At 44.5% G+C, this 21118-nt stretch overlaps 1 protein-coding gene and 1 pseudogene across 1 annotated transcript; one reads left to right on the forward strand and one right to left on the reverse strand.

The window, feature by feature from the left end:
• The first annotated feature begins 4861 nt into the window (after positions 1 to 4861).
• LOC139551290 (uncharacterized) lies at positions 4862 to 6527 on the forward strand. Its single transcript, XM_071362759.1, has 2 exons — positions 4862 to 5040; positions 5226 to 6527. The coding sequence occupies exon 2, from the start codon at positions 5255 to 5257 to the stop codon at positions 6383 to 6385; it is 1131 nt and encodes a 376-aa protein (XP_071218860.1). The 5' UTR covers positions 4862 to 5040; positions 5226 to 5254; the 3' UTR covers positions 6386 to 6527.
• Positions 6528 to 20095: 13568 nt separating this feature from the next.
• LOC139541391 (claudin-4-like) overlaps positions 20096 to 21118 on the reverse strand; it is a 42372-nt pseudogene continuing 41349 nt past the window's right edge.

Here is a 21118-nt window from a genome sequence, read left to right on the forward strand (position 1 = left end):
CATCTGATTAATGTAACTGGACACTGGTTCTCGATTGGTAATTAATTCATTGATTTAATTAATTTGGTATTTTGGCTGTGACCTTACTCCCAATAAACCAGAGAATATTCAGTGTCAGTATTTGTCATGTCGCTTCCAATGCAGTCGTGAAATGAACGCCAGTCGAGCTTTGTCATACTGATTTGAGAGAATATCTGAACATTTGTCAGATGCTCGTGAAAGGTTTTAACACAATAAAAGCCTACATCCTCGAACTAACCTTAATGACCTACATTAAGAAGTGGATTAACAATGTATTGTCCAGCTAAAATATCACATATATAACTCTTATATAGCTAAACAATGGCTAATTCACTTGAAATCAATATCAATTATTTATATCACTGTAAAATGCCTTATTTATAGTCAATCTGTCTTTCCTCCTACATGAAGAGGAGAAATTGCCCCTGCTGTCTGACATAGCATCAGCAAACCGAGGGATAGAGGGTGTGATAGGTAGAGAGAGAGAGAGTTCTCTCTATGACTTTGCACTTTTTTCCTCGTTAGGGGAGCATTCTGTCTGAGGAACACACACACACACAAAAACACACACACACCGCCTCTGAGACAGCGCCCGGCCCAACGTGCGTGTGATCGGAATCACTAATGAGGTTACCGCAGCGATAATTGACGGCCATTTAAAATGTAGGCAGTCATTATATTGGGGCTTGGATGGTTTTAATGAGAATTATGGATGCAAAACCAATGCATCTTATATGAATCAAACAAACAAACCAAAACAGGGAGATGGAAGGACGGAGGGAAAGGAGGGGGAAACATAGTTAATGGCTTTGGACTAAACAGGAGGAGGGGAGGACAGACGAGACACAATGTTCCGTTTTTTAGAGATGTGTCTTTTCTAGATACTTCCAATAGCAGTTTTAATGAGTACTTGCTTTCATGTCAATGTTTGATGTTATTTATTTGTTCAATTCTTACCTCTTACCGCCGCAGGAACTGAATATGTTATCAGCTGTTTTCTAACGTGTTCACACTCTTGCCAAACATCAGCTACTGTACAGTGTGTGTGGGTGTGTGTGTGTGTGTGTGTGTGTGTGTGTGTGTGTGTGTGTGTGTGTGTGTGTGTGTGTGTGTGTGTGTGTGTGTGTGTGTGTGTGTGTGTAGGCTAAATGAATCGTTAGCTCTTCTCACAGACAAACTATTGATATTTTGTGTTCACAGCAGTGCAAGAGGGGATTATTTTCAGATTTCAGATTTTCCAGACAGATGGGCTTTCACTCTCACATGCAATTTAGATCAATGACATCATAGGATGCAGAGAATCCACTAATACATGACAATACATACAGTTATCTATTGGGCTTTTCTGCAGGTAGGCAAGCCTCACTGAAAGATTTCTGTGTGTTTGTGTGTGTGTGTGTGTGTGTGTGTGTGTGTGTGTGTGTGTGTGTGTGTGTGTGTGTGTGTGTGTGTGTGTGTGTGTGTGTGTGTGTGTGTGTGTGTGTGTGTGTGTGTGTGTGTGTGTGTGTGTGTGTGTCCATATGCACTTTGCTGTGTGAGTGTGCGTGTATGTGTGTGTGTGTGTGTATATAAGTATCTGCAAATGGGAGCACAATGTCCCGAGGACAGTCTTGAGGCACAGTGAGCGTGTCAGCCCATCCAGCCCCTAAGGAGTGTACTGAGAGAGAGAGGCTGCTGGTCCAATCAGTGCCCTGTCTGCAGAATGCTGCTGCAATAGCATCACAGCGGGGGACTGACTGTGACATCAGAGGAACAACATGGAACACCCCTGCTGATTCCTACCCTGCAGGCCAGGTGTGTTTAGACACACTGATAGTGACACACACGTAGACACACGCACACATGTACTCAGGCATGTATATATTCACACCCTGAGACTCCAACGGACATCTCACATCTCCACACAGAAACACACAAAATCTCTGATACCAGCAATCACACAAATACCTCCATCTAAAAATCTTCCTCATGTCACATCAACCCACACAGTAAACATTCTCTCACTCACAGCACAGAATTTCAACTCTGCTTACATTTGGTCCTTCTCCAACCCACTGTCCAGCTCTTATAACCTCTGGTCCTTCTCCAGCCCACTGTCCAGCTCTTATAACCTCTGGTCCATCTCCAACCCACTGTCCAGCTCTTATAACGTCTGGTCCTTCTCCAACCCACTGTCCAGCTCTTATAACCTCTGATCCTTCTCCAACCCACTGTCCAGCTCTTATAACCTCTGGTCCTTCTCCAACCCACTGTTCAGCTCTTATAACCTCTGGTCCTCCAGCCCACTGTCCAGCTCTTATAACCTCTGATCCTTCTCCAACCCACTGTCCAGCTCTTATAACCTCTGGTCCTTCTCCAACCCACTGTCCAGCTCTTATAACCTCTGATCCTTCTCCAACCCACTGTCCAGCTCTTATAACCTCTGGTCCTTCTCCAACCCACTGTCCAGCTCTTATAACCTCTGATCCTTCTCCAACCCAATGTTCAGCTCTTATAACCTCTAGTCCTTCTCCAACCCACTGTTCAGCTCTTATAACCTCTGGTCCTTCTCCAACCCACTGTTCAGCTCTTATAACCTCTGGTCCTTCTCCAACCCACTGTCCAGCTCTTATAACCTCTGGTCCTTCTCCAACCCACTGTTCAGCTCTTATAACCTCTGGTCCTTCTCCAACCCACTGTCCAGCTCTTATAACATCTGGTCCTTCTCCAACCCACTGTCCAGCTCTTATAACCTCTGGTCCTCCAACCTACTGTTCAGCTCTTATAACCTCTGGTCCTTCTCCAACCCACTGTTCAGCTCTTATAACATCTGGTCCTTCTCCAACCCACTGTCCAGCTCTTATAACCTCTGGTCCTCCAGCCCACTGTCCAGCTCTTATAACCTCTGGTCCTTCTCCAACCCACTGTCCAGCTCTTATAACCTCTGGTCCTTCTCCAACCCACTGTCCAGCTCTTAAAACCTCTGGTCTCTCCAACCCACTGTTCAGCTCTTATAACCTCTGGTCTCTCCAGCCCACTGTCCAGCTCTTATAACCTCTGGTCCTTCTCCAACCCACTGTCCAGCTCTTATAACCTCTGGTCCTTCGCCAACCCACTGTCCAGCTCTTATAACCTTTGGTCCTTCTCCAACCCACTGTTCAGTGACTAACAACATTAATCTAGTCAGTTATACCATCGGGTCATGTGAACGCTCCAGCGCCAGCTCCTCAGTATAGGCCAGTAATTAGAAACAGTGTGTCAGCCTAATACTGCTAAATGCATGTACACACACACACACACACACACACACACACACACACACACACACACACACACACACACACACACACACACACACACACACACACACACACACACACACACACACACACACACACACACACACACACACACACACACACACACACACACACACACACACACACACACACACACACTTTCCTATTTTCCCACGGTAACACCAACCCAAATGCTCCTGTGATCTGCCCGGTTCCATTAAGATGGATTACTCCCCTTTACATAATCATCTTAAACTGATTAATACGGTGTGGGAGACTTGTGGAAGGTGACTTTTGTTCATCTCAGAGGCATATTTCTATTCTGTCTAAAAGCCATATGAGGGTAGAGTATTGTCCATCTCTCCAGTGGCTCCTGGGGACAACAGGCCCCATTAGGACTTAGCAGTTTTCTCTCTTTCTAAGACGTTACCTCATTGTGAGTTTCCTTATTAGGGTTGTGAAGGGCACTTTAAGACCACACTGTGGCAGGATAGGAGTCGGTGTTAAGGAGGATTGGAATCAACACTGTAACAGACAAGCATGTGGTGCTGAAATGATAAGGAATTGGAGTTGAACAGAGTGTGACTTGCCTCCTATATTCTAGTTGAACTCTTGCTAACGTTAATTTTGGGTGTGCATGCACGCACAAACACACACACACACACACACACACACACACACACACACACACACACACACACACACACACACACACACACACACACACACACACACACACACACACACACACACACACACACACACACACACACACACACACACACACACGCACATACACACCCTCACACACACAGTAGCGGTCTGCAGAGATCCTGTACCAGTTAACAATAGCGGTCCGGGATAGTACTCTAGCTACTGCAGAGGCCATTTGACACCTCCTTTATGAAGAGACGCAGTGCGCAGGGCTGGCTGCATAATGAAACACAACCCTGGCTGGAACAGTACAGGGACTATACAGTGTTCATCATTTGGGCCTGTACCCTGGTTACAATACACAGCCGTAGTTCTGGTTAAAAATACAAGGATTACAATATGTGTTGTTCCCCAGATAAAACAGCTCTGTTATAACCTCCTTTATGACTAAGACATGTGACATCCTGTATCATTAGAAACATCACTACATTTTCACTAAAAATACAAACAAAAAATAAAAAAAGTGTTTTGTGCAAGTTATGGTTGTCCATAAAGCCAGTCTCTTCAGTAAGCAGATACAGCCAGCGAAGGGTAAGTCGAGTACTGAATTCAAATACCAGGCAGCCATTTGAGAGAGAGAGAGAGAGAGAGAGAGAGAGAGAGAGAGAGAGAGAGAGAGAGAGAGAGAGAGAGAGAGAGAGAGAGAGAGAGAGAGAGAGAGAGAGAGAGAGAGAGAGAGACAGAGAGACAGAGAGACAAAGAGACAGAGAGACAGAGAGACAGAGAGACAGAGAGACAGAGAGAAAGGGGTGGCGTAAACTCTAATAACTAAATAACTGCCCCTTTTTACCTTATATGGCCAGGAGACATCCTGCTCTGATCATGTGATTTCCTGTATGATTGAAAACGAAAGGAGGACAGATAACTTCTATTTACATTCCTTTTACCGGTAACAACTTCATTTGGTGTAGAATAATCTGTCTGGTGAATCACTTTTACCTGTTCCTCCCTTTAGAGATCAACATCGATCTGTCATTAGGTGACCTAACTAATATACTGTATAACCATATACCTTGGACGTTTTTTGGTGAGTATTTTATCCAACTTAACCTTTTCAAATTGCATCTGTTATATACTCTGTTTTGATATACTGTAGGTAAAACGTAGTTTATTTCCTTCCATATATATATATTACCTAGTCAGACTAATTTTCCCCTTTCTTACTCGTCCAGTCCTGCAGTATTGTGCATTAACACACTTATTTGTGGTCAGGGAGGGAATTCCTTAACATTGTGGAGGATATGGCCATGAGGGGAGGAGATTACTTCAATACTTCTGCTGGGGCACGAAGAATGAGTCTGTCAGGGCCACGGAATGGCAGAACCTACATCATGTACCATGGCACCTCTTGGTGGGCTGCACAGAAAATCATGGCTAAAGGTTTTTGTCCGTCCAAGCGTGGCATGTTGGGCCAGGGTGTGTATCTAAGCCGGGACCTGGAGAAGGCTAGTAGATACCCCCTGGACCTCACTGAACACCAGAAGGTTGTCATCAAAGTTGAAGTCAATGTGGGGAAGGTGAAAAAAATAGACCTCAAAGGCCACCCTTTGCAGAAGACGTGGCGTGACGAAGGTTACGACTCAGCCTGGGTTCCTCCTAACTGTGGCATGGTGAAGAGTGGTTTAGAAGAGAACTGTGTCTGGGACCCAAAACGCATTACTGTTTTAGACACTTTCAAATCAAAAACAGAACCCACCTTACAAAATGAGGACACTGATGAGGAAGAAGAGGAGGAAGAGGATGAAAAGGACACTGGGGAGGAAGAGGAGGAAGAGGGGGTGGAGGGAGAGGAGGAGGATTATGAGGAAGAGGGGGTTGATGAAGAGGAGGAGGAGGATTCAGTGGAAGAGGGGGTTGATGAAGAGAAGGAGGAGGAGAATTTTGAGAAAGAAGGGGTGGAGGGAGAGGAGGAGGATTATGAGGAAGAGGAGGAAGCAGATGGGGACACTGAGGAGGAGGAGGATGAGGAGGGAGAGGAAGTGACGGAGGAGGAAGCATATGGGGACACGGAGGAGGAGGAGGAAGAGGGGGTGGAAGGAGAGGAGGGGGATTATGAGGAAGAGGGGGCTGATGAAGAGGAGGAGGGGGATTCTGAGGAGGAGGGGTTTGATGAAGAGGAGGAGGAGGAGGAGGATTTTGAGAAAGAAGGGGTGGAGGGAGAGGAGGAGGATTATGAGGAAGAGGAGGAAGCAGATGGGGACACTGAGGAGGAGGAGGATGATGATGGAGAGGAAGTGACGGAGGAGGAAGCGGATGGGGACACTGAGGAGGAGGAGGAGGAGGAAGAGGGGGTGGAAGGAGAGGAGGAGGATTCTGAGGAAGAGGGGGTTGATGAAGAGGAGGAGGAGGATTCTGAGGAAGAGAGGGGTTGATGAAGAGGAGGAGGAGGAGGATTTTGAGAAAGAAGGGGTGGAGGGAGAGGAGGAGGATTATGAGGAAGAGGAGGAAGCAGATGGGGACACTGAGGAGGAGGAGGATGAAGAGGGAGAGGAAGTGACGGAGGAGGAAGCGGATGGGGACACTGAGGAGGAGGAGGAGGAGGAGGGGGTGGAAGGAGAGGAGGATTATGAGGAAGAGGGGGTTGATGAAGAGGAGGAGGAGGATTCTGAGGAAGAGGGGGTTGATGAAGAGGAGGAGGATTTTGAGAAAGAAGGGGTGGAGGGAGAGGAGGAGGATTATGAGGAAGAGGAGGAAGCAGATGGGGACACAGGAGGGGGAGGATGAAGAGGGAGAGGAAGTGACGGAGGAGGAAGCGGATGGGGACACTGAGGAGGAGGGGGAGGAGGAGGAGGAGGAGGAGGAGGAGGAGGAGGAGGAGGAGGAAGGAGAGGAAGAGAAGGAGGAGGAAGCGGATGGGGACACTGAGGAGGAGGAGGAGGAGGAGGAAGGAGAGGAAGAGAAAGAGGAGGAAGCGGATGGGGACACTGAGGAGGAGGAGGAGGGGGACACTGAGGAGGATTATGAAGAAGAGGAGGAGGACTCATGGTGAAAATAAGCAGACTATTCTATGAACTCAGTGGTGTTTTTAATACATCTAATCTCTCTCTCTCAAGCTGAGGGACTGAAGTCACCATCATTGTAAAATGTTAGCTAATTTGTTGTTTTGGAAAAGTAATTTCTGTAGATGTTTACTTAATGTGATTCATTAATATTTGTCCCACAGGTGTGAGACATCATAATGGTCATGATTAGGGACATGAGTTTTTCCTGACCACGATGGCCAGTGAAAACTCCAGGCTCTGGTTATGATACACAGATTTTGGGGCCCAATGTTGTTCCTGGTCAGGTACATCATACTTGATATAAGTTGAAAGAAGACTGCAAGTGCTTCATATGTACTGTACAGCCAGAGGATAATAAACATGTTTTTGTACTTGTTGACCTTTGGTGGTTAAGGTATTACCATACCGATATCAGACATCAATATAACAACCATAGAAATATGGCTGAAAATACAGCTAAGCCTGTCGTCTATCTATGTATTCAGACATTATACTGTGTGTTACAATCTAGACACACACACACACACACACACACACACACACACACACACACACACACACACACACACACACACACACACACACACACACACACACACACACACACACACACACACACACACACACACACACACACACACACACACACACACACACACACACACACACACAAGACCACATAGACTGTCTTGTAAGGAGGCTATTTGAAGTAATGGAGCATGTCAATGGAAGAAAATGTCAGATTAAATATTTATTTAAAGTATTGCAGATCACATTCAATGCAGAGGTACAAAGGAAGTGGATTTGCTACAGCTGACACATTTGTCATGATTGTATTTTATTTAGCTTTGTGTTATTACATGAAAATGAGTTTATATATTGAATCAACAAGAGCGGCTCAGTCAATTACTACAGTTATTTCATACTTGTTTGTGAAAGCATCACGACCGTGAACAATAACAATCTGTCAATAATCTCTGGTGGACAGACCACGTAGACATACATGGTACCGTAGATCTGTCTTCATACTATGGCCATCGATAGCTAACGAGCAGCAGTAGTTATGTGTTGTTCATCACTGGTTATTTGGACAAATCACAATTTCGCAGGTGTTAAGCACCTTTCAAATTTCAGAAGGGTAGGGGACATTCGGCCCATAGACTTGCCTGTAACTTTCAAAGAGAGAGGGCGATGCTCCTCATTCTAGCATCTCTTCATCTCTTCTCTCAACATTTCTGGACCCAGAATGTAATCGAACAACTGACCAATTACGTAAGACTTTAGTTTTGGGTGAACCCAGATTATTATTTCAATATCCTCATACAGTCCATCCATCAAGTAGAGTATTACCATTTTTCAAAACTGGACTATGTTTAGCTACAGTGCCTGCATTATAATGTACCTCTCTGTAGTCACAAACCAATAAATGCAGGTATTGTAAACAGTAAAATGCCCAATCGAAGTAGCAAGCAGCAGTTATGGCAGAATTTACACCCTCACAAGGCAATAACAACTGTCTCTGGGTGGTTAAACAAATCAACCAATGAGAAATCAATACCAGACTGGCTTGCAGTCAGGCGAAGCAGAGAGAGCTGCGTTCAAGAGAGGGCTGATAAGAGCTCTTATTCTGAGGGTCAGACGTACACACTTTTACATCCTCTCCTTAATGCATTTCTAATTAGACAATGGTGTAGGAACGATGGTTTGGAGAGAGCTGCGTTCAAGAGAGGGCCGATAAGTGCTCCTCTAGCAAGGGTCAGACAATGTTACAAGACGTACAACTTATTGTTAATGCTTTTGTAATGAGGAAATAGTGTAGGAACTATTATGGTTGGTTGTGCACCCTTCAGAGACACCACATAGACATGGCTCTTGACACGCGAGCCTTTTCTTCTAATGCAGTCTCGAGAATATTCAACAATAACATCCATAATAATGCCTTATTTGAAAAACTAAAATATCTTATTTGGCAATATACTCAACTTAAATGTAATACATTTATTTGACTGTTATTGTCTTGGGAGAAGGGGTATATTTATCCTGTCTACTTCTGTCTAATAGCACATACAGAATAACCCTCTGGAGTGAAATATAATAGAATAATAGAATCTATGAGCTCTAGCTCTATGTGGCAGGCTGGTGGATTCATTCCTGTTCTACTGTTAGAACCTCTACAAATAGAAAAACCAAGCCATGAGGTCGAAGTAATTATCCGTAGAGCTCCGAAACAGCATTGTGTCGAGGCACAGATCTGGGGAAGGGTACCAAAACATTTCTGAAGCATTGAAGGTCCCCAAGAACACAGTGGTCTCCATCACTGTTAAATGGAAGAAGTTTGGAACCACAAAGACTCTTCCTAGAGCTGGCCGCCCGGCCAAACTGAGCAATCGTGGGAGAAGGGCCTTGGTCAGGGAGGTGACCAAGAATCCGATGGTCACTCTGACAGAGCTCTAGAGTTCCTCTGTGGAGATGGGAGAACCTTCCAGAAGGACAACCATCTCTGAAGCACTCCACCAATCAGACCTTTATGGTAGAGTGGCCAGACAGAAGCCACTCTTCAATAAAAGGCACATGACAGCCCTCTTGGAGTTTGCCAAAAGGCACCTAAAGACACTCAGACCATGAGAAACAAGATTCTCTGGTCTGATGAAACCAAGATTGAACTCTTTGGCCTGAATGCCAAGCATCGCATCTGGAGGAAACCTGGCACCATCCCTACAATGAAGCATGGTGGTGGCAGCATCATGCTGTGGGGATGTTTTTCAGCGGCAGGGACTGGGAGACTAGTCAGGATCTAGGCAAAGATGAACTGAGCAAAGTACAAGGAGATCCTTGATGAAAACCTGCTCCAGAGTGCTCAGGTCCACAGACTTGGGTCAAGGTTCACCTTCCAACAGGACAACAACCCTAAGCGCACAGCCAAGACAACACAAGAGTGTATTCGGGACAGGTCTCTGAATGTCCTTGAGCGGCCCAGCCAGAGCCCGGACTTGAACCCAATCAAACATCTCTGGAGCGACTTGCAAATAGCAGTGCAGCAACGCTCCCCATCCAACTTGACAGAGCTTGAGAGCATCTGCAGAGAAGAATGGGAGAAACTCCCCAAATACAGGTGTGCCAATCTTGTAGTGTCATACCCAAGAATAACCAATGCTGTAATCACTGCCAAAAATGCTTCAACAAAGTACTGAGTAAAGGATCTGAATACTTATGTAAATGTAATATTTCAATTTTTAATCATTTTAAATTAGCCCAAAATTCTAAAAACCAGTTTTTTCTTTGTCATTGTGGAGTATTGTGTGTAGATTGATGAGGGGAAAAAACGATTTAATCAATTTTAGAATAAGGATGAACGTAACAAAATGTCAAGGGGTCTGAATACTTTCTGAAGGCACCGTACAATCTAGCTGCGTAGCAGATTCCCTCGTCTGCATTCTGTGTGGATCTGTGGCTCTGCTGCTTGTTCAGGAGAATCTATGTGTATCTGAGACTCTACTGCTAGTTCAGGAGAATCTGTGTGGATCTGTGGCTCTACTGCTTGTTCAGGAGAATCTATGTGGATCTGAGACTCTACTGCTAGTTCAGGAGAATCTATGTGGATCTGAGACTCTACTGCTAGTTCAGGAGAATCTATGTGGATCTGAGACTCTACTGCTAGTTCAGGAGAATCTATGTGGATCTGAGGCTCTACTGCTAGTTCAGGAGAATCTGTGTGGATCTGTGGCTCTACTGCTTGTTCAGGAGAATCTGTGTGGACCTGTGGCACTACTGCTAGTTCAGGAGAATCTATGTGGATCTGAGACTCTACTGCTAGTTCAGGAGAATCTGTGTGGATCTGTGGCTCTACTGCTTGTTCAGGAGAATCTGTGTGGATCTGTGGCTCTACTGCTAGTTCAGGAGAATCTATGTGGATCTGAGACTCTACTGCTAGTTCAGGTTAATCTGTGTGGATCTGTGGCTCTACTGCTGGTTCAGGTTAATATGTGTGGATCTGAGGCTCTACTGCTAATTCAGGAGAATCTATGTGGATCTGTGGCTCTACTGCTAGTTCAGGTGAATCTGTGTGGATCTGTGGCTCTACTGCTAATTCAGGAGAATCTGTGTGGATCTGTGGCTCTACTGCTAGTTCAGGAGAATCTGTGCGGATCTGTGGCTCTACTGCTAGTTCAGGAGAATCTGTGCGGATCTGTGGCTCTACTGCTAGTTCAGGTTAATCTGTGTGGATCTGTGGCTCTACTGCTAGTTCAGGTTAATCTGTGTGGATCTGAGGCTCTACTGCTAGTTCAGGAGAATCTGTGTGGATCTGAGGCTCTACTGCTAGTTCAGGTTAATCTGTGTGGATCTGAGGCTCTACTGCTAGTTCAGGAGAATCTGTGTGGATCTGAGGCTCTACTGCTAGTTCAGGTTAATCTGTGTGGATCTGAGGCTCTACTGCTAGTTCAGGTTAATCTGTGTGGATCTGAGGCTCTACTGCTAGTTCAGGAGAATCTGTGTGGATCTGTGGCTCTACTGCTAGTTCAGGTTAATCTGTGTGGATCTGAGGCTCTACTGCTAGTTCAGGTTAATCTGTGTGGATCTGAGGCTCTACTGCTAGTTCAGGAGAATCTGTGTGGATCTGAGGCTCTACTGCTAGTTCAGGTTAATCTGTGTGGATCTGAGGCTCTACTGCTAGTTCAGGAGAATCTGTGTGGATCTGTGGCTCTACTGCTAGTTCAGGTTAATCTCGTTTGGCTGCTGCTCTGACATCATCAGTACGCCTCCGTCTCACCTGAGTGACCACTGATCCCTGCTCCCCTCTCTCTGTCCCCTCAGGCTGAGACTGATCATTCTTCATTTTATCACTCACTCACAAACTCTCTCTCTCTCTCCCTCTCTCTATATATCTCTCTATATCTCTTCTCTCTCTCTCTCTCCCTCTCTCTATATATCTCTCTATATCTCTTCTCTCTCTCTCTCTCCCTCTCCTTCTATCTCCCCCTCCCTCTCTCTATCTCTCTGTCAGGTATATGAGCAAATATTGTCACCAAGGGGAGTTCTGTTTATTGTTGTGAGAAAAAAATGTGAGTCATCCTGGGTTATTACACACACACACACACACACACACACACACACACACACACACACACACACACACACACACACACACACACACACACACACACACACACACACACACACACACACACACACACACACACACACACACACACACACACACACACAGTTGTGTCCTCAGTAGCCTGACAGCGGTAAGGTATAGACCCACAGATCACCTCTCACTGTCACCCAGAGAGCTCCAAATCAGTCCTCACACACACACACACACACACACACACACACACACACACACACACACACACACACACACACACACACACAGTTAATTAACAGTTAATTAACATTGTATCATTTCAGCGATAATTATTTAATTGAATAATAATTTAACAACAGTTAAACAGTTAATTAACATTGTATCATTTCAGCGATAATTATTTAATTGAATAATAATTTAACAACACAGTCAAATGAAATGTCACACCCTCCTCTTCAAGACTAATCCTGACCTATTCCTCCCCCATTGAGAACAATGTTTCATTGACCTTCTGGAGTAGCCATTTACATATCCAGCTTTATGACGTCTAACCTCATCATGGCTGGGTTCATTGTCCTGGAGCTGACGGCTCCTTCTGACATCTCTGTTATCACCATGGTAATTAGGAGGATGGTTGGATGTGTTGCAATGTGGAAATGATGTTGCAAGCAATGGCTTGTTTTTTGTGTGTGTTATTTCTTACATTATTAGCCCAGAAAATGTTTTGTGTTATTACATACAGCCGGAAACAACTTTTGGATATCAGAGCGGCGGTAACTCATCAGCATTATGACCACGAATACAACTTTCCCGAATTGGATCCTTTGTTCGTACCTTCCAGGGTACGTCACATACACATGGTTAGCAGATGTTAATGCGAGTGTAGCGAAATTTTATTTTATTTTATTTTATTTCACCTTTATTTAACCAGGTAGGCAAGTTGAGAACACGTTCTCATTTACAATTGCGACCTGGCCAAGATAAAGCAAAGCAGTTCGATACATACAACAACACATAGTTACACATGGAGTAGAACAAACATACAGTCAATAATACAGTGAAAAATAAGTCTATATACAATGTGAGCAAGTGAGGTGAGATAAGGGAGGTGAAAGAAATGCTTGTGCTTCTAGTTCCAACAATGCAGTAATAACCAACGAGTAATCTAACCTAACAATTCCACAACTACTACCTTATACACACAAGTGTAAAGGGATAAAGAATATGTACATAAAGATATATGAATGAGTGATGGTACAGAACGGCATAGGCAAGATGCAGTAGATGGTATAGAGTACAGTATATACATATGAGATGAGTAATGTAGGGTATGTAAACATAAAAGTGCATAGTTTAAAGTGGCTAGTGATACATGTAGTACATAAAGATGGCAAGATGCAGAAGATGATAAAGAGTACAGTATATACATATACATTATATTAAGTGGCATTGTTTAAAGTGGCTAGTGATACATTTTTGATCACTAGTCACTTGAATAATGTTTACATACTGCTTTACTCATCTCATATGTATATACTGTATTCTATGCTACTGTATTTAGTCAATGCCACTCCGACATTGCTCATCCCAATATTTATATATTTCTTAATTCCATTATTATGCTTTTAGATTTGTGTGTATTGTTGTGAATTGTTAGATGCTACTGCTCTGTTGGAGCTAGAAACACAAGCATTTCGCTACACCCGCAATAACATCTGCTAAATCAATTACATGTGATTTCATTTGATTTGAATGGACCTATGTTGAAAAGTGTGTGTGTGTGTGTGGGGGGGGGCGGGGGGAGGTTAGTGTGTGTGTGTGTGTGTGGGGGGGGGGGGGGGGGGGGGGCATGATGCCGATGCATGTCTAGCGTTTGTCTTTGTGACTCTAGGCATCAATATTTCCTACTGGGCGGTTAAACTGTCATGAGAGAATGGGGCCTGTCTGATGAAAGCCATAGTGACTAATGCACACCCTTTTCCAGCAGCCCCCCACCAATGTAATGTTATCCATTACATTGCACTGCCCAATAACACATGCCCCATCCAACCTATTATCATTGCCAACGTAACAATAACCTGCCATAAACAGGTGAACAGCCTACCAAACGATCCCAACACCAAATATCACAGCACTCCCAATCCCTCACAACACCCCTCTCCTTTATCACAGCCCATCTGCGGTGGTGCTAATAACAGCGTCCTTTTGTATTCTGCTCACCAGACCACCATCACAGTAGACAGTAGCCTACAGGGGATCTAAGGACTCTTGACTCCTCAACTGACCTCAACCTTTTCCACTCTTCTCTTCTCTTCTGCCTTTCTTGCACATTTCAATACTTCTGGGAACTACTGTTGTTGTGCTTAGGAAACAAAATGGCCACCGTAGCTGGCCCAGAGGGTAATGTGATGCGGGTGGATTGGTCGCAGCAGGTGCTGCAGTCAGTCAGAGGGAGAGAGGGAGGAAGTCAAGGTTGCCTGAGTCAAATGTCAGTGGCCCTGATGGCAGGAGACAGGGGCACCCTATCCCTAGATAGTGCACTACTTTTGACTAAAGCCCTATGGGCACTGATCAAATGTAGTGAACTATATACTGTAGGGAATAGGGTACCATTTGGGACACAGACAGGTCATTGGACGTGGCCTCAACCTAACCTGATCCCTGACTGCCTGCCTTGCTGTCTGCATGATTGGTGGCCGAGGTGTGTATGTGTGTGTGTGTGTGTGTGTGTGTGTGTGTGTGTGTGTGTGTGTGTGTGTGTGTGTGTGTGTGTGTGTGTGTGTGTGTGTGTGTGTGTGTGTGTGTGTGTGTGTGTGTGTGTGTGTGTGTGTGTGTGTGTGTGTGTGTGTGTGTGTGTGTGTGTGTGTGTGTGTGTGTGTATGGCCCGTGGCAGAGCCTCCTCTACTGTCTCTGGGAGGACAACAACATTCCCACTATACTGTAGTAGACAGAGACAATGCCCCAGAGAGAACAAGGGATGGAGAAGGGGAAGGGAGAGACAGGAAGAGAGGAATGGGCAACAATAGAACGGGGATGATACAGAGACAGGAAGATATGAAGACAAAGAAACAAGGGGAATAGAGAAAGGAAAAATGAGTGAGATCGGGAAGAGAAAGGAAAGGGAGTGAGAGAGATAGAGAGGTCAAGAGGTGAATAAACGGGACTTTTCCCACATAACTGAAGTGTTTACATAACAGTTTGCTGTGGCTAGCTTGTTCTAGTTGGTGTGTTGCTGTGTTCTATCTGGCTGGGGCTTGACAACCTCCCAACCACCACCACTACTACAGCCTTACATGCCAGTGATGTCTCCTCTGACTCAGGTTGCTGCCCTTCATTCCTGACACACAGATCGTCCCTTTCATCCCCTCATCCTCCAGTCCTCCATCCTCCAGCCATATCTCATTACTACCTCACTGCTCATATTGACACACACTGGGCTAACATGGATGAGTTCCATTTAATGAGAAGAGAAGCATAGATAAGAATTTATAGAGGCCTTAAAATGGAGTTATGAAGTCTTTATGAGTTCTGGTTAGTTTAAAGTGGGGTTATTGCATTAAAAACTGTAGCGCATATCTCATATTCACGCACTGGGCTAGCATGGAAGAATCACATGCAGTTTAATGACAAGTGTAGCCTTTAACACAATATCCTGGTCCCAGATCTGTTTGTGCTATCTTGAAACTCCATAAACAGATCTGGGACCAGGCTTTATAACAAGGCATTGGTTGGCAGTTACTGAACAGCGCTGGGAGCAGGGATTGTCATGACTTTCCCATTGGAACATTAAGTGAAACATTTGGTGTTCTATCTTAGTATTTACTGGAAATACAACATGACAATAATTGGTTGTTGTAATGATAATAATACATGCCAATTATGCAGATTATTTTATCCAAAGCGACTTACAGTGTTACAGTACGGGTGCATACTTTTTTACCACACATTGTAGCTCACACATTGGGGAGAATAATAGGCCTCTCAGTCCAATCTGTTTGTGTTGACATGTTTCTCTCCCAGGTAGAATGGTTAGAACGTGTTTGTGACTCTATCAGTGTTGTTTTCAATTAGACAAATGAGAGACAAGGAGTGTTTCTCAAAATGCATACTACCGTGCTGCGAGCATGCAAATTGGAGCACAGGAGGGTCGGAGAAGGAGTCCAAATCAAAAGTCTGCGAAAAACAGAGCACGGTCTTTTGACTCCAACCGAAGGACAGATTTCCATCGGTCTAATGTCCATTTTTCGCGTCTCTTATTCTTCTTGGTGTCCTTTAGTAGTGGTCTCTTTGAAACAATTTGGCCATGAAGGCCTGATGCACGCAGTGTCCTCTGAACAGTTGATGTTGAGATGTGTTGGTTACTTGAACTCTGTGGAGCATTTATTTGGGCTGCAATTTCTGAGGCTGGTAACTCTAATGAACTTATCCTCTGCAGCAGAGGATACTCTGGCTATTCCGTTCCTGTGGCGGTCCTAATGAGAGCCAGTTTCATCATAGCGCTTGATGGTTTTTGCGACTGCACTTGAAGAAACTTTCAAAGTTCTTGAAATGCATCGTATTGACTGACCTTCATGTCTTAAAGTAATGATGGACTGTTGGTTCTCTTTGCTTATTTCAGCCGTTCTTGCCATAATATGGACTTGGTCTTTTACCAAATAGGGCTATCGTCTTTATACACCTCCTACCTTGTCACAACACAACTGATTGGCTCAAACACTTTAAGAAGGAAAGAAATTCCACAAATGAACTTTTAACAAGGCACCCCTGTTAATTGAAATGCATTCCAGGTGACTACCTCATGAAGCTGGTTGAGAGAATGCCAAGAGTGTGCAAAGCTGTCATCAAGGCAAAGGGTGGCTACTTTGAAGAATCTCAAATGTAAACTATATTTTGATTTGTTTAACACTTTTTGGGTTACTACATGTGTAATTTCATAGTTTTGATGTCTTCACTATTATTCTACAATGTAGAAAATAGTACAAATAAAGAAAAACCCTTGAATGAGTAGGTGTTCTAAAACTTTTAACCCGGTAGTGTAGCTAGCTAATTGTTATGAAGTAAAATCTTGTTCTGTCTCTATTGCCATTACCCTGGCTAGAAGAAGGAAGTTTCAGTGAATGGGTCCATAGTAAGTCCATAGTAAGTCAATAGGGCTAACTGGCTAGCTAGCTACCCACAAATAATTGACATCTACTGTACCTTGCATAACATTAGTTTTAGGTCATTTTTGCCTGTTTAACGATTCACATATATATCTAACTGATAATTATGAAGTAAATCATTTGCTTTGTGTATATCTTGTTTTGTCTATTGTTGCCATTGTCCTGTCTGGAGGAAGGTTAAGTGAATGGGGAGATGCAGCGTGAGGTAATACAGTAGGGGGAGTGCGAGGGCCTCTCAAATGTAACGTCTTATGGGTTCTCCACCCTCTTGTCCTAACAACAACGTACTCAAGAGAACGTCCTCATAGGAATGCACCTGGAGCATGAGAGTGTGGAGCACGGTAGTACGCAGATTGAGAAACACCCGAGGACGGTAGATTGAGATGCTGCTTTTCATAGTAATTGGATGAACTCAGAATACTGGGGCTGCGGAGTGTTACTGTCTTATCAGACAATAATGATGGTGGACGTTGAAATGAAGTGTGTGTGTGTGTGTGTGTGTGTGTGTGTGTGTGTGTGTGTGTGTGTGTGTGTGTGTGTGTGTGTGTGTGTGTGTGTGTGTGTGTGTGTGTGTGTGTGTGTGTGTGTGTGTGTGTGTGTGTGTGTGTGGCTGGTTTGCAGCATGTATCTGTCATGCGTAGAAACCCATGTGAGGGACATGTGTGTCTAATGAGGATCCAATGGAGAACAGATTGGCGTTATGTATAACTGTAAGCTGGAGATGCTTCCTGGAGGCATTGGACAAAACTGTCACTATTATGCTTCAAATGCTGATTTTTACAGTTTTAAAGAGAGATTGCAGCCAGGTCACCCATGATACATGTAAGTATTAGATGTCTATCACAGGAGGTTGGTGGCTCCTTAATTGGGGAGGACGAGCTTGTGGTAATAGCTGGAGTGGAATAGGTGGAATGGTATCAAATACATCAAGCACATGGTTTCCATGGCAAACTCCAAGCGGGCTGTCATGTGACTTTTTCTGAGGAGAGGCTTCTGCCTGGACACTCTACCATAAAGGCCTGATTGGTGGAGTGCTGCAGAGATGGTTGTCCTTCTGGAAGGTTCTCCCATCTCCACAGAGGAACTGTCAGAGGAACTCCACAGAGTTCTGTCCAAGTGACCATCGGGTTCTTGGTCACCTCCCTGACCAAGGCCCTTCTCCCTCGATTGCTCAGTTTGGCCTGGCGGCCAGCACTAGGAAGAGTCTTGGTGGTTCCAAACTTCTTCCATTTATGAATGATGTGTTCTTGGGGACCTTCCATGCTGCAGACATTTTTTGGTACCCTTCCGCAGATCTGTGACTCGACACAATCCTGTCTCGGAGCTTTACGGACAATTCCTTCGACCTCATGGCTTGGTTTTTGCTCTGGCATGCACTGTCAACTGTGGGATCTTATATAGACAGGTGGGTGCCTTTCCAAATCATGTCCAATTAATTGAATTTAACACAGGTGGACTCCAATCAAGTTGTTGAAACATCTCATGGATGATCAATGGAAACAGGATGCACTTGAGCTCAATTTCAAGTCTCAAGGCAAAGGGTCTGAATACTTATTTAAATAAGGTATTTCTGTTTTTGTTTTGAATTAATTTGCACAAATTTATAAAAACCCGTTTTTGCTTTGTCATTATGTGTAATTGTGTGTAGATTGATGAGGAATTAGTTTTATTTAATCCATTTTAGAATAAGGCTGTAATTGAATAAAATGTGGAAAAAGGGAAAGGGTCTGAATTATTTCTGAAAGCATTGTATATATATAAAACACAGGTAAATATGGTTTTTGACTGCACAACTCCGTAAAAAAAATATATGAAAAAATATGACATTTTTAAATTCATAAAAATTCACATTACTTCACATAAATGTACGTTTTCTCAAATTGACTGAATTGAAACAGAAGTGACCCCAATCCTGACTCTCCCCACTGTGGTCAGTAGAAAGAGAAATGGGTCAGAAACAGCCTCCAGTGTCCAGTCTGTTCATCCAACCCACAGAACAGAGAGGTGTACTGAGTCTACTGAGGCCATATTGATTTTCTCCCCTGTGGGCACGAGAGAGAGAGAGAGAGAGAGAGTGGACTGACTCGTACAAAATGGATGAGCACAAAACAAATGGTGTTTTGAAGTAACAGGGTCGTATAGTTGAGGCAGAAAGATTGGCCTGGGCTCTCCCTCCTTAAACAAGGGTAAACGTTGTGTATTTGTCAGTGGCAGGGTCCACCAATGAGTCCTGACACATCTCCCTTCCTCTGAGAAGGGTAATCTGCACTTTACCCGGCACTTCCTTCTGCCCAGATGGAAATCAAAATGTCAGCCTCCTTTTCTGTCAAAGCCCCAATGTCAGGGTCAGTGAATGGAGGGGGATCTTAGGGATCAAGTGATTGGTTTTGGCAGATCTTGTGTTTACTTCACACACACACAGACACACTGACACACACACACACACACATATGCCAAAAGCTCAAACACACACGCACGCACGCACGCACACACACACACACACAAACACACGCACCCTTATATGGATAGATACAGTACACATGTACGAAGGTACGCACACACATACAAACACACATGCGTGCACACACAATCAATAACTCACTCACTGAAGTTACGCAGCTATGTCTTAACGTTATTTTAGGACTCGATGAGACCGAATCACGATGAGTTATGACATAGTAAAAACACCATCATCGTGCTTAATGTGGTCATGTTCAACTACTAGTGACTGATTCCTTTGTGGAATGAAAAGTGCCACTCCACTGAAATAAGTAGGTACCCACAAAGCCTCCCCAACCCACACACACTGTCACACTCACGGCTTCATCAATTGATGTCCCCCGGCCTGGCGCTGCAGGTGACAGCCAATGAGATTTGGAGCGTCTCGTCATCGTATTCCCGCTGCACCTCCCCCGGTCTGGATCAAGGCCAAGACACATATTATAGAATAAAACAAGAGACCGACAGAGTGGGGACAGCACAGTGACTGGTACACAACCTTCTGTCCTCTCCTCATCACACGTACTGGAACTAAGCCGAGCTAGCTTACAATGCTACCTGAATAGGGAGTAAACAACACGTACACCACCTTCTGCACTACGCTGTTCTTTACTGTACAATCGTAGAGGCCGAGTGTTTCCCCCGTCACAAATGAGAAAGAAGTGTATTGTGTTGTCTTTTACAACCTCCTGTCCTCTGGATAGGGGACCTGGATAGTGGATACATAAGAAGGTTAGCATTAGCAGTGGGTGGCTAATTATAGCCAACCTTTTGCAGGTACGAACACTGTGGCGCTGTGCTGTATGAGTGATGACGATGGAGAGGAGGAGAAGAGGAGAGGACACCTGGCCCAGGCTATCAGTCGAATGTCACATTTTAACGGCAGGAAGAGAAGGAGGAGGATGAGCAGGAGGAGGGGAATTAGGTAGAGTGATGAAGACCTTTGGTTTTAGTGCCACAGAGAGAGAAGGAGAGAGAGAGAGAGAGAGAGAGAGAGAGAGAGAGAGAGAGAGAGAGAGAGAGAGAGAGAGAGAGAGAGAGAGAGAGAGAGAGAGAGAGAGAGAGAGAGAGAGATTGAGTTATCGAGGGACACACTCAGAGAATAGGTGGTAACTTCCTGCTTCTTAATCCAAAATGCACGACTATGGCTGGCATCTCGTCTGTCCAGGTTGGTGTAGTTAGGCAGCTGGAGACAGTCTATAGGCAGGGTGATCACAGCTCAATCATCCAGTCAGCCAGCCAGGCAGAGCAGACTAGCAGACTTGTGTCTTATAGCCAGGGACCATCCATTCCTTATGACCCTCTAATGGACATCTGGGGCATAGTCTCCATAAATTATCTCTGTCTCTT

Source organism: Salvelinus alpinus, chromosome 2 (assembly GCF_045679555.1).
Source record: "Salvelinus alpinus chromosome 2, SLU_Salpinus.1, whole genome shotgun sequence".
Taxonomy (NCBI): Eukaryota; Metazoa; Chordata; class Actinopteri; order Salmoniformes; family Salmonidae; genus Salvelinus; species Salvelinus alpinus.

Excerpts from the sequence above, each read along its gene's own strand:
- LOC139551290 (XM_071362759.1), top strand. The coding sequence starts at position 5,255 with ATGGCCATGAGGGGAGGAGATTACTTCAATACTTCTGCTGGGGCACGA.